The sequence below is a fragment of the Vollenhovia emeryi genome, unplaced genomic scaffold (assembly GCF_000949405.1).
Source record: "Vollenhovia emeryi isolate VEMERY1.0 unplaced genomic scaffold, V.emery_V1.0 DF939354.1, whole genome shotgun sequence".
NCBI lineage: Eukaryota > Metazoa > Arthropoda > Insecta > Hymenoptera > Formicidae > Vollenhovia > Vollenhovia emeryi.
In genome coordinates, this window is record NW_011967012.1 from 30,802 (window position 1) to 45,478 (window position 14,677).

The 14,677-nt window shown below is 38.6% G+C and overlaps 1 protein-coding gene and 1 pseudogene across 1 annotated transcript in view; both read left to right on the forward strand.

Moving 5' to 3' along the window:
• Window positions 1-4,901, forward strand: part of LOC105558343 — a 12,566-nt gene extending 7,665 nt beyond the window's left edge. The window contains exons 7-11 of the mRNA XM_012005957.1: window positions 703-1,113; window positions 1,447-1,882; window positions 2,064-2,460; window positions 2,619-2,892; window positions 3,125-4,901. Of these exons, the coding sequence (XP_011861347.1) occupies window positions 703-1,113; window positions 1,447-1,882; window positions 2,064-2,460; window positions 2,619-2,892; window positions 3,125-3,502 (1,896 nt within the window). The 3' untranslated portion in view covers window positions 3,503-4,901. The remainder of the gene's footprint in view (window positions 1-702; window positions 1,114-1,446; window positions 1,883-2,063; window positions 2,461-2,618; window positions 2,893-3,124) is intronic.
• Window positions 4,902-9,880: 4,979 nt separating this feature from the next.
• Window positions 9,881-14,677, forward strand: part of LOC105558334 — a 5,430-nt pseudogene continuing 633 nt past the window's right edge.

Genomic DNA, 14,677 nt, shown 5'->3' on the forward strand with positions numbered 1-14,677 from the left:
TAACACCCTGTATAATGGTATATAGTTTCACCAATCTTTGCGTATTTAATAAATCTACTTTCCTTTTGTATCGCAACGCTCGAATATCTGTACCGAAAGACACCAGGTAATTCTAAGAATTATACAGTAGCATCGAATTCTTTCGTAATTGTCTTTCAGAATTACGATTCAATGGCCGACTTGTTAAAGCATGCACGATAATAGAAGTCAATGTGTGCAAAAAATATCGCTTTCTCTTTACAAGTAAATATTACTTTTAGGTAAATACAAAAGTGAAATATCGTGCACTTTGTTGTAATGTTTCATCTCGAAGAGTAGACCTCACTAAAAGAAAAACTTTAGGAATTTTTTCACATCGGCAAACACAAATTGGAAAGCAATCGCAAAAGTTCAGTAACAGCTAAGTAGGAGAGACCAACCAAGCGCGACACAATAGTAGCTGGTGTTAAAATCAGCCGCGTAGCCGTTAATTGCTGAAATTATGAAATTACCGGAATACGTTACACAAATTGCAATATTGGCTGCGATAAGCGTGCAATACGCGTGTACAACCAGAAAATTAAATCGATGCATAAATAAGTTGTATCTTATACGTTATGTAATTATGCGAGGCCTCTCCTCGCTCCTCTTGTATGTGTCTGCGTGGGTGGTAATTATTGCGAACGATAGGGTTATTATATTACAGACGAGCGGTAAATCCAGCACCGTGCTTCTGATTGCAGTATCGCAGTACTACATACGTTGGCCATGTCCTTAGCTACGATGATCTCCTATGTGACGTTGGGGTATCTCATTACTAATATGCGTCCAGATATCGTAGACAAGAAGAATCGTATACAAACGACATCAACGGAAAAACTGTTGGTTGAGTACGATTACGTGATAATTGGCGGTGGATCAGCAGGAGCTGTATTGGCCAGTCGATTGTCGGAGGACGAAAGTTGCACCGTGCTTCTGCTCGAAGCCGGCGTTGACGAAGTGCCTTCGTCCGACGTACCTTGGTACTTTTCGTCTCTGCAACGTACGTATCTGGATTGGGATTTCAAAACGGAGCCGTCGTCCAATTATTGCTTGGCAATGCATAATCATCAATGCAGCTGGCCACGTGGCAAGGTATTTTATGGGTAAAGATGTATATGTATGTCTAGAAAACGATGCGTCTGGGAAGCAATTTATTTTTTGCGGGAGAAGGGGAGGGAAGGGATATTCGGAATATCGTGACTGACAATGAGACACAATCGATAGGTACAATTGATGGTAGAAAAAAAGGATAGTATGATTATAACAAAGGGGATGAAGAAGGACGCGAAGTAAAAGTGACTTTTAAAATACATTAATTCGTTGCGTTCAAGTTGGGGCGATCTCGATTTTGTAATATATGTATTATTGTAATTTGTCTTTCCCGTCATGAAATCAGAGATATCAGGGAAATGATCCATTCTCAAGGTGTTAGGTGGTAGCAGCGTGTTAAACGCGATGCTTTACATTCGCGGTAACAAAAGAGACTACGATTCTTGGGCGGCTCTCGGTAACGCGGGCTGGGATTACGAGAGCGTTCTGCCGTATTTCAAAAAGTCAGAAGATGTCAGAGTCGAGGAACTCTCCAGCTCGTCTTACCATGAGAAAAATGGATACTTGACGGTGGAATATTTCAAGTACAATCCACCGATGGCCGAATATATCGTTAAATCCGGCGAGGAGTTGGGATACAAAGTGCGCGATGTTAATGGCGCAAATCAAACGGGTTTTACATATTCCTTCGGTACTTTGAGGGATGGATTGAGATGCAGTACTGCTAAAGCTTACCTACGACCTGCCTCAAAGAGGAAGAATCTGGACGTCAGCTTGGAGTCATTCGTGGAGAGGATATTGGTGAAAGAAGGTTTAGAAAATCTCATTATCTCCGATGTCCGGTTAATCCGTATTGCACAGCCTATCATCGTAGTCCTTGATATTACATGGAAATATAGATATTAATTTCCATCAGGCATTCGAGTCATTAGGCGACTATTGTGGAATTGTGATAGAAAGTACGTAAGAGTTTGACAACGACTTGTTTGCAGATGACACATCGAAGATGGCACATGGGGTGGTGTTTCGCAAGGGTAAGAGACGTTTCACAGTTGGTGCGAAACGCGAAGTGATTCTCTCCGCGGGTACGATACAGTCGCCGCAACTTTTGATGCTGTCGGGAATCGGGCCGAGGCACCATCTCGAGAAGATGAAGATATCTGTGGTGCATCATGCACCCGGTGTAGGACAAAATCTTCAAGATCACGTGGGAATGGGCGGGATGATCTATATCGTTGAGCCTTCGCACAGCACGTCCGAGCGAAACAAATTTACAATAAGACAATCTCGAGTTAGAAATTTGAGTAATATCCGAGAAATGATATTGAACAGTTCTGGCCCGCTCTATACGTCTGTGTACAGTGCCGGAATGGCGTTTGTCAACACTAAGTAAGCCCTACACATATTACGTATATTCTCTCTCTCACACAGATTTGTTTGGCTTATCAATTCTCTTGCGTAACGAAATTACACTAAATTCATAACAAAATAGCATTTCTTTAATGACATCAATCAATTTATTCAACAAAACGATCCTTATGGTGCAGATACGCAGACGGGGTCGATTATCCGGATGTACAGCTGATTTTCTCAGCTTTCTCAGATTACGGAAGTATCACAGCAAATATATATGGGATTGAGTCGAGCACCGCCACTGGCTTGTATGGAAATATTACAGACGACGTTGAAGCTTTCGGAATTATGCCGATTCTTTTAAGGCCACGCAGCAAAGGCTTCGTCGCGCTCAAATCGGCCGATCCGGATGATGCTCCCATCATTGTTCCAAATTATTTCAAGGATCCTCGTGATCTCCAAGTTTTAGTACGTTATTATTGTTTTCGACGTGTGTTTCTCGCGAAACGGCACAATAGCTACTTTCAACTAATTAACTATAGGCAATCACGACTAATTGACACTAGACAATCACGATAAGCCAGCTTCCCGTTCGAGAATTAAAATAAATATAAATATATAAAAAAAGAGAATAATAATAAGAAAGCTCCGTCGAACGTAAGAATGTATTGTAGTGACTTGAAAAATTATGTTGTCATAGGTGGAAGGCGTGAAATTTATAGATAAGATGAGTCAGACTAGTCTTATGCGCAAGTTGAATGCACGGCTAAACCCGAATCCAATACCAGGATGCTCGCAGTATGTCGGCTCGTTGGACAAGTATTGGACTTGCTACGTACGTCATTTCACAGCGACGATATATCATCCCACTGGCACTTGCAAGATGGGCCCAGCCAACGACCGCTACGCCGTTGTTGACTCCAGACTAAGAGTTCACGGAATCGCGGGGTTGCGAGTGATCGACGCGTCGATCATGCCGAGCATAGTCTCGGGAAATACTAATGCACCGACGATTATGATAGCGGAAAGGGGCGCCGATATGATAAAGGAAGATTGGTCAGGTTTCGGCAAACGCTAGAGATCGCATTTGACGAACAGATCGATATAAGGTGGACGCTAACTTTCGCCTTATTATACATATAGTATAGTATTGTATATGGTATATTTGCAATCTTCTCGAGCGAAGTAAAAACAAAACCAAAAAACTGCTTCAACTTTAATTGCGTTTCTCAATTGTGCCGACGGTAACGACGCTTATTATACGACGATGATTGGCACTTGTCTAGAAACATTTAGAAAGTGTTTGCGCAACGTTTTATACGAAGTGCTTTCGTTGCACGTGCGATAGTATTGCAGAGCGCTAATTGTTAGGTCACTAATTTGTTAAGCGAGAAAAAGAGTGTAAGAAGATTTTTCTTTGTATTCTCTCTTTTTTCACACGAGCTTTTAGTTATTCAGCAGGCTGTTTGCGCACGTGAATGTGCGTGCGTGCGCGTACGTAATTCTAAACTATATTTATATCGAGGTTTAGGTGATAAACGACGAATTGCATGTACGTAATGAGATACAAAGGTGTTTACTGGCATGTGATAAGTTATCAATTTGAAAAATGTGATTCTCGTGCAGTCCAAAATTGTTGAAAGTACACTTAATCAATTTGCATCGTAACGATGTAACATACGAGTATACGATACGCGTCACATATGCATACATCGATTCACGGCTCCGAGCAATAATTTTTATGACATTACGATAAGGCCAGAATTCTTTAAATTCGTCTGTCGTCGAAAATTAGCACTCGTGGTGCAGGATATGATCTATTGTGAATCCTGTTGCAATGTATTGTATCGTATCTATTGCGTACGAGTATATTGATAGCGCACATAACTACTTGAAAATCCTGCACCACATGCCCCGGTAGGCGATCGAAAAATATGTATATATCGATTTTCTGTATATTTACATTTTCATTTATCCTTGAAATTCCACGAAAGATTGCAATTAAAATCGTGACTGCCTTATCAGTTTACATTATCTCAAGTCTTGCCGATTTGAAAAATCGCTGACCTAATAGTAATGTAATGACGTATAATATTACGTGTACATGTAGATATGTACATATAAAACGTATAAATCAAAAATAATGTATTGCAATGATAAATGCATCATGATGAATTGCGTTGAAACGCGCACATTTATTAAAAACACTTGGCGTTGCTAAACCAAATATTTAGTAATTACGCTTTTCTTCCTTCCTTCCAAGTATTAAACTATCTCTCTCTTTCTTTTGTGCATGCGCGCACGTGTGGGTTATGAAATAGGAATTAGAATTAATTGTAAATTTAGATTGTATATTTCAGCGGTTTAGCAGCGCCAAGCTTTTTTAATAAAGAATAATGTCGTGAATCAAGATCGATATGTATTCAACAATTAAATTAGAAAAGGCCATCTTTTAATAAAATGTTTATTTGTATTTAAATTGTTCACATTATATTTTTATTAAATAAGTATTAAAAATTTGTCTCATTAATGTTATTGTCTCCTTTATTTCTTTCAGTAAAATCTTATGCTCGATAGTTTGGATATAACATATTAAAATAATTAAGTATCTAGTTTGTGTAAATATTCATTTTAGTTGGCGCAATTTAATGATATCATTACTTTTGTAGAGAAGATAAAAATGTTTTTTTTCTTCTAATAAAATATATTCAAATAATTAAATTATATAATTCTCGATTGGGTGGCGCTGATACTTGGCGTCTTTTTTTATCAAACTAACATCACGTGCAATAATGAAATATAACAATAATGAATATTAACAAATCGAGACATAAATAAATTAGTATTTTCACTTGTTATTTATTAAACTATCTAAGATACTAATTATTTTACTAGTAAGAATATTCTTAAAAGTCGCCAGAAGTAATTAATAACATCAGTGATTTTTATTGACCGTATCTGGCAATTTTTGTAATAGAGAAAATTTATTGCGAAAAATATTACCTCAGCCACCCAGATAGCACACTGAATTCACAAAGTATTCTTTAAGTTTTCTTTTTTCTGAATTGTAATTCTTTAGGAATTCATAGAAGAATACAATAAGAGTGACAGAGGAAGTTACATGCACCATAAATCGTTTTCCTGACAACTTCTTAAAGTATTCATCTCGAATTCAATAAATGTAAACTTTATGAATTCAAGGGGAATAGTGTTAGAACAAAGAGGATTACAAAATATTTACCCAATGTATGTACACATCTAATATGCAGTAACATTACACCATTATTATAATTTCTTACTCAACAGTGAGATACTCTCAACCGAAGCTCGTTGACAATCGAATGATTCTTCCGTTTCGGTTCTCGTCGTTCGAATCTTTCTTTTACACAATAGAACTATTGCACAAAATTAATTGCACATAACGTTACGCACACAAAATATTGCGCGTGGTAACACGCTGCACAAGAACGTCCGGATGGCGGTTAGCGGATACTCGCGCATGACAAATAATTCCTCATAAATTCTTAAAGTATTCACAGTACTGAATCGCGAAGTATTCATTATAATGAACTTCAGAAGAATACTTCAAGACGAACTGATTGAGACTAATTCTTCAAGAATTCTTCAGATATTCATTTTTCTAATTCTGTATGTTTTTTTAAAATGAATTCTGTATGGACTTATGTTCATCTTTGTGCTATCTGGGCAGGGTTTGAACCTGGACCTCCCTTCTCTCTAGGCGGGCGTCTCAACCAATTCTACCACCGAGGCATATGATAATATTAGTCGCAATAACAGTATAAAGATGTTGTTTACGCGTCTATTTTACCTAATTATTTTATTTCTTGATTAGAATGAAACAAAACTACTTAACATATTTATCAAAAGAATCGGTAAAATTTTTGACACGCTTGCCCTTCGTTGTTACTAAGAAAGATTGTTTGGTAGTTTCTCTTGATCTCCTTACAACTCTATTGTCGCTATTTATTTTCTATGGAGTTATGTTAAGAATATGTGGCGATCGTGACATAGAGCGTTGTAAGCTAGTCTAATAAACCAAAAATCCAAGTTCAAAGCCGACTGAGAAATTGGTTTTTGTTCGATTGCCACCTGTTGGAAGAAAGCAGGGTTGTAAACCGGAGCAAAAATACGTTCTTTGGAGCGGTTTTGAACCGGTTCGAATTTAAAAACCGCTCCGTAAACCGGATGAATTTACGGAGTAAATCATTTGGAACTTGGGATGTAAACCGAACCGAACCATTGAAGTTATATGCTACGAGAGAACGGAGCGAATAAGATTGTAAACCGGAGCATAAATACGTTCTTTGGAGCGGTTTTGAACCGGTTCGAGTTTAAAAACCGCTCCGAAAACCGAATGAATGAAGTAAATTATTTAGAACTTGGAATGCAAATCGAATCGAACTGGTGAAATTTGCACATTTACCACCTCTCCAGCTATGTAGCAAAGACTCAAACGTGGTAAATCTTTTTAAATAAATTAAATCCTTTTTAGATAAAGAAACCGCTCCAAAACCGGTTTTTCATGCTCCGATTCGAAACCGGAGCGTTTTAAATCATAATAAAAAACGGTTCGCTCCGGATCGGAACGATTTTATAATTGAAATTTTGATCCGTTCTCTCGGAGCGGATACACTTCAATGGTTCGGTTCGGTTTACAACTCTGGAAGAAAGTGGTAACCTGCCGAGAGTATCTTACTCCTTCTGTACAGATATATAGGAGAGTTTAACGCTCAAGAATCGAACAAAGTGCGGTTGGCCAATCACCTGTACACCTTAAAAATTCTGCGATTACTGAAATCTCTATGAGACCCTATGTTCGTCATAGGAATCCTTATTTCTATATGCCTTATACTCCTATTAGGAGTGATAGGAATTAATAATATGTTAAGCATATAGATAAGAATATATGATATTTCTCAACATCATAAAGTTTTTCAAAGACAAAAAATTTCATTAACAAGAAACGTGTCTGTAAAGTTTGGGATAGATTCGCTGTGTACTTATTAAGTTGAAAAATGAAATCTGAACTCATTTGTAACTTTTGAAAAATAAGTAAACGGATGTTCATCGAAACATTTTAGCACACTTTTATGATTCACTATTAGATTTGTCATAAAACAGGTATAAACAATGTTTTAACCTATGTAAATATATTATACTGCAATGTTACTACAATTAAGTTATGTAATAATATTTCTACAAGCGGATATTTTTACCGTTGCTATAATCTCGCAGCAACATTTCATAACGTTTATTTTATGTAATGTCGTAATCTTGTGATAAAATGATACCACAATATTCCTACAATCTTGCTGATTATGTATGAAATTGACACATAAAGATTAACGTATCATTACATGAGACTCCAATAAAGAACAAGTGTAATACATAATTTAAATATGTTAAATGCATTTATTTTCTAGGAAAGGCAAAGATGTGTTAATTTATCACTTCGTTTCATCAGTCGACAGACCTTGGTACATGGAATGAGCCCTGCAAGGTATTTCTCGACACAAATAAGATTCAGGCTCTGAGCCCCTTATTTTATGTTGGCCGCTGATTATTCACTTTTATTGACCTTATTTTATCTTTTGATTTTATCATACGAGCCATTTCCATTTAACAAATAAGATATATACCCCATGCATAGCGCCATATCTTTCCCCTGTATGACAAACGTGCAACGTAACATACCATATAGAATCTGCGTTTGGCTCTATCATTTTCTTTCGGCTTTACTTATGGATACCAATACCTTTAATTTGTACAAAAATTGCAAAAATTGTACTCTTTTCAAATACTACTGAAGGCCATTATTTATTGGAAAAATGCACTATGATAAAATTCTAAACTGTGTATTTCAAATAATTTAAACTATTTAAAAAAACAATTAAAAACAATTTAAGTGAGCACTTATAAGAGTTTGTACTGTAGCAAGGATATTATTTACGTAACGTGCCGTTCCATTATTGAAAAGAAAAATGTATGCTTAATATCCGTACTTTGGAAGAAAATTATATTCTTATTAAACATAATGCGTTCGACTTTGCTACTAAAACTTTTGTTAAACAAAAATATAACTCAAATGTTCTGGTTAGACCTTCAATTTTTTGATAGCAAGTTATTATTGTATTTAGGCGTAAGAGGAAACGCATTCGAACATTGGAACATTGGAAAAGTTTAGACGTCACGTGTCACAACGAAACTTTCCTTTTGTGTTTGGGCCTCTATCACTTGTGACGATAATCTTTCTTGAAGGTAGATGGTGTTTTATAACTCAAAACTAAATTTCTTGTCGCCAGTAATATAAAACAAATGGTATAGTCTTTAATATCTCAATAATATTGATATTACCCAATATTCTTCGATAGCTTTGCGTTAACGATGACGTTCAATATACCATTGCACATTGGTCACAGCACATGGGCCGCGCAAAAATGTGAATAAACATTCCACATATTTTCGCAGCCACATGTGCGCGCGTATTTATTCCCAAATTATAATATAAGTATAATGACGCGCGTGATCCATGTGTACATGTGATACGTGTTGTTGAGGTGTCTCAAGGTGCTTCTTCGTCATATATTCGAAATGTAAGTCGCGACAGGGTTCATTTTTCCCCTATAAATTAGTACAAATTCTTCGTTCGCGGTATCTACGCGGGACGGTAACAAGCTGACGCTAGTGGAGCAGGAGCTACAGTCTCGTTCGAGGTAAAAAAGATAAGATTTTTAATAAAGGGAAAAACAGTACGTTTAGTACATGAATGTAAAGGCATCAAGTCGCGTTTTATCATAACTACTCGTATCATAGCGCACGAATTGCAGGCAGCTCGCAAATGTGTTAAAATTAAGTTTTATTATCAAGCTGGACTTGAGTCGGTGAATTAAAATGTTGTGTATTATTATGACATTAAGAAAACAAAATAAAATGTTGACACAATTTGTGAAGTGAGAAAGGTTTTAACGTCGCGTTCGTTTAAATCATGACTGTTTGCAAGTCTTTATTTACGCGTACCAAACAAGCAATTTCTTTATCCTATCCAATGTTATTTCGCTGATATCTTTTCAATTGAGCGAATTTAATTGAATACTTGACCAAATCACACGAATACAACAATCGCGGTTTCGTGGTTCGAACTTTTCTCTGATGATGATTCTTAACTCTACCGTTTAATTTACAATCTCTCTCTCTCTCTCTCTCTCTCTCTCTCTCTCTCTCTCTCTCTCTCTCTCTCTCTCTCTCTCTCTCCCCCTCTCAAATTATTTTTATTTCTTCTTGAGGAAAAACATTTCTAGAAGCGACAATGGCTTTTATGAAGGTTGATCACTCGATCGTAAATCCTCAAAGACTAAATCCTAGATGCATTAATCCACGCAGTGTGAATCCTGCTTGGAACCAAGATAAAGACTCAGACGATGACGTCACGCCACGTGTGTCTTCTTTGTCAACGAATGTTTCTGACCACACGCGAGGAGTTTCTCGATTAGTGCATATAGTCTGGTCGTAGTTATGCTGTCCCTTTGGCTGTGCCAAACGGTACGTGTCAAGAGCATGATCGTATTGCGAATCCGAGATATTCCGAGTCGATCGTTTAATATGATCTGTGATTTTGGTGATCAGGCGAATCAATCGGTGGTGCCTATGTGTGTTATATCGGTGAAATATCGATCATCACGAAATATTCAGGTGTCACATTTTTAACCAGATATCCGGTTATATTTAGAAAAAGAACAAGTCTAGAAGAGAATATAGATAATTTCAAAATGCCTTTTACATTAATTGTAACATGTGTCTTTTTAAATCAAGAGACGTGCGAAAATTTTGAAGCTACCTTCAAAGATTTTTCATCTTTTGTTGAGCTCTTTATGCAACTTCTTATGACTTGTTACAAAATTATCTATGACGCGAATCAAGTGTAATACAATATGACGCGACTAATAACTGTGCGAACGACAGTCGGTGTCTAGCGGTGACGAAAACACGATTTCAAAGAGGATATTTTGATAAAACTTCCTCGGAAACTTTCCCAAATTCTTCTACGTACGATAAAATTAGAACTGTTATTTAAAATAGACATTTACCTTTGTCTTATCTCCTTGTCTCGTGTATACGCGATGTTAACATACAGTTTAACGAAATTTCATTTGCTCCGTTTGCGGATGGAGAGAAACTTCTACGCCCGCATGTGAGCATTTCGCATTGCATGTGACATATCGGATATACTGTGATGCTCTTTGATCGCTGCGACAAAAATTTCTCACAAACAAGCAATATAACTGTGGATAATCTATCAGTAAACAATGCTAAAAGTAATGCTAAAAATGTTAAAAAATCTGATCGACAGGTTTCATTTGATATAACGCGCACGTTTGAAAGAAAATAAGGGAATAATTATATCCAATTACGGATTCTTCGATACTTTGTGTCACATGAGGTAGAATTGAAAACAATGCCACGAGCATTTACCGATAAGTATAACCGCGGGATAATTAAGTTTATTGCAAAACGCGCCTATATACACTGTCGGCGTATGCTATTGCTTTCAATGGTATTCTTATAAATCGTATAATCGACGTTCGTTCCACTCGCCCAAGTGTTTAGCTGACATGTGTCGAAACTCCGTCGCAGTCATTTTCAAGCGATTATATGTATGTTCTTTCGTTAATGAGACTTTACAACAACGCGTCGTAAGGTTTGTATTTTACTTACGATGTAGTTTACGATAATGATCGAACATTGACTCTTGCGTCCGACTTATTTCCTGAGGAGACACAGTGGCCTTGTAAAATGCGTTCGGTCAGCACAAATTACAGCTAGATATATGGTAGATACTCGCGAAATGAAACGACGCACAGGCGCGCATATGATAAATGATATAACTAAATTAGATTATAAACGCTACCATTCGTTATCATTCCTCTCCTTGCTCTTATATTTCGCTCTCATTTCAATATTAAAAATTTCACATTACCTTCTCATTCTCACACAGATGATAGTAGTCTTTAAATTGCAGACATGCGGTGGTACTTTCTTTGGTTAGCCTTGGCGCATTGTATAATCGCACTTCCACTCGAAGCACAAGAGGTGAGTAAGAGTTGATACTCTTTTACCATATATCGAACATTTTTCAACTTATCATAACGACATCATACACATATCAACTTGAGAAAAAGAAAGAGGAAAAGACTCTATTGCTTCTTTTGAAATAAGCTACCGAATCTCTGTAATAAGCTAGTACAATTGTACAAATATTATATAATCCGATCGATTTTGAACCTTTTGATTTCGTTCCATCAAACTCCCTGCGTCATACGATTCGATCGTAAGCCACAGGCTTACAGCTGCAGCGCGTAAAACGAGAGAAGTGCGCGCATCAAATAGATAAGATCAAATTATTAAATTGTCATACGGATTAAAAAAATGAATTATTATGCTATAATAAGACAAGGTTGTCGATGCGTGTCCGCGTATACAATATCGTTCGAGTAGAGTTTGTCTTGTTTAGATGTTTGCGTCGTGTACGCATCTCTTCCCGCGACTCGAGGAAATCGTGCTGTCGTGAGCTTAGTTACAAGTAGTTACACGAGCAACGAGCCTTAGAAAAGAATAAATATTCAAACTGCTGGGAAACTTCCTTATAGTATATTTCAGAATAAACATTAACGCGGGAATTTCCTTTAATTTCTTAAATACATAATCTCCCTCTCACGAGTTTCGCATTAACATGCGCATAGCTTTGGTACGTATTCTATTTGGTATTAGAAAAAACAAGTGCGAACAATATTCGGGGGAAGAGCGTCTATAAATATTGAGATTTAATATGGCCAGAAATACGGCTGATCGTTGGTTGTGAATCTCTATCTCGAACAGTATCCTTTTACCTTGTGCTATTCTCTAGCCAATTCGAGCAACCAGCGACTATGCGGCCACCGGATGTTGCTCCTGCCAGTTTGAGGATACGCGATACACGAGTGGTTGCGACGGTGTCAGTAGTTTTATGACGTTGGTTCACCATGCGATGTCCTCCAGATGCGACATTACTGATCCTTGTCGACGATTGGGCAGAGACGAAGCACCGAGCGAAAACGAATGGTAATTCAAGAGATTCGCCCAATCTTACTATTGGTGCATTAGTGCAAAAATATTTGTATTCTATTCGTCTATATTATAAAAAAAATCACCCGCGTATGTTGTTATTTTCATTTTAACGTTTTTAGGTTTGACTTTGTCATTGTCGGGGCAGGTGTGGCTGGGCCAATAATCGCGAGAAGACTGAGCGACAATCCGTGGCGAAAAGTTTTGCTCATCGAAGCTGGCCCGGAAGAACCTAGTATGACAGCTATACCAGGATTTGCGTTCAATGCTATAAACACGTCCCTCGATTGGAACTTTAAGACGGAACCAACGTTATCGCATCCTACCGCCTGTTTGGGTACATATAAAATACTTAAAGTATCAATTCTCTAAAAGTCCTAGACCAAAATACAGCTTTCATTTTTCCTTTCATTTTCCATATTCATTTTTCCGAAAAACTTGAATACATCTGAAAATTTTCCGTGCGTATACCGTGTTTTCTTCATTTTAGGAACGGGCGGCGTTTGCACCTGGCCACGAGGCAAAATGGTCGCCGGAACCGGCGGCTTCCACGGTATGATGTACATCCGAGGGCATCCTGAAATCTACAATCACTGGGCGCGGGAGGGTAACTCAGGTTGGTCCTACGACGAGATCAGTCATTATTTTGAACGGGTGGAAAACCCAATCGACCCAACAATCTTGTCGGACAAGCCTAGAACCCTGAAGGAGGGCGGCCTGATGAATATTCAGTATTATTCGCACAAGCCGAATTTCACAGACGTACTGTTGGCGGCCGCCGGTCAGCTGGGTTACAAAACCTCTCGGTTAAAGGAGTACAACCAAACTGGCTTCATGATTGCGCCAATGACGATCGAAAATGGTATGCGCCTCACGACTTCGAGAGCATATCTGAGACCTGTTCACAACCGCAAAAATCTACGAGTGCTAACGAACGCGCGAGTCACCAGGATCATGATTAGCCCGTGGGAGCAGAAGGCTTACGGCGTGGAACTGATTGATAAGAACGGCCACAAGAGGGTGGTGAAATGCGATAAAGAAGTGATCCTGACAGCCGGTGCCATCGGCTCACCGCACATCCTTATGAATTCTGGCGTGGGACCCGAAAAGGATCTTACCAAGTTCGGTATTAAAGTGCACAAAGACCTGCCGGTTGGTAAGAATTTGCACAATCACGTGTCCGTCGGGGTGCCCATGAGCATCAGGGACATCCCATACGAGGTCATGACGATGGACGCCGTCAACGAATATTTGGAGAGCAAGACGGGCGCGTTGGCCAGTACCGGTATCACTCAGGTCACTGCTTTTCTCGAGAGCAGTTACGCGATCAACGGCATGCCGGATATCCAGGTCTTCTTCGACGGTTTCAGTTCCATTTGTCCGAAAACGGGTCTACCTAACGAGTGCACCAACGGTAAGATTGGCCAGTCCGACTGTCCGGACAGAAGGGAGATCGTGGCGAGACCTACGGCGGTTTACACGGAGAGTCGAGGCGAACTGAAACTTGGTTCGAATAATCCTCTGGACCCACCGCTCATCTATCCGAATTACTTTACAAACGAGAAGGACCTGACGATTCTACTCGAAGGCGTCAAGAAGATTAGCAAACTCGTTGACACGCCCGCCATGAAAAAGTGGGACCTTCGCTTGGAACAAGTGACAAGTCCATTGTGCAGCGAGTAAGTAATGCTGAAAGTGTATTCGCTATACAGGACAAGTTTTCTTACAACTTGCAGCATTCATTCTGAATCTCTGATTCGCCTAGATGAGCTTGTAATCTTGTACATCTCGTAATCTCGACCTTTCCTTAGCGAAATTGTCGAAAGTCGAGGTATTAATAGTTTTCGAGATACCAACGACTCGAGAAAGCGGTCTTTCCGAGAACAAAGTAAGACGAAAGAGTGTCTCTCAAAAGTCCAAAACTACGACAGTTTTCGGACAATTTCATCTCCATATCTGCAATAATTCTACGTGTAATTCTTGTTGATTCGTGTACTCTCGTCGATTTAGATGTACGCCAAAATGTGATACTTTTAGTTTCTCTCTCTCTCTCTCTCTCTCTCTCTCTCTCTCTCTCTCTCTCTCTCTCTACCCCTCACTCTCTCTCTCTCCCCCTCTCCACCTCTACCACCCT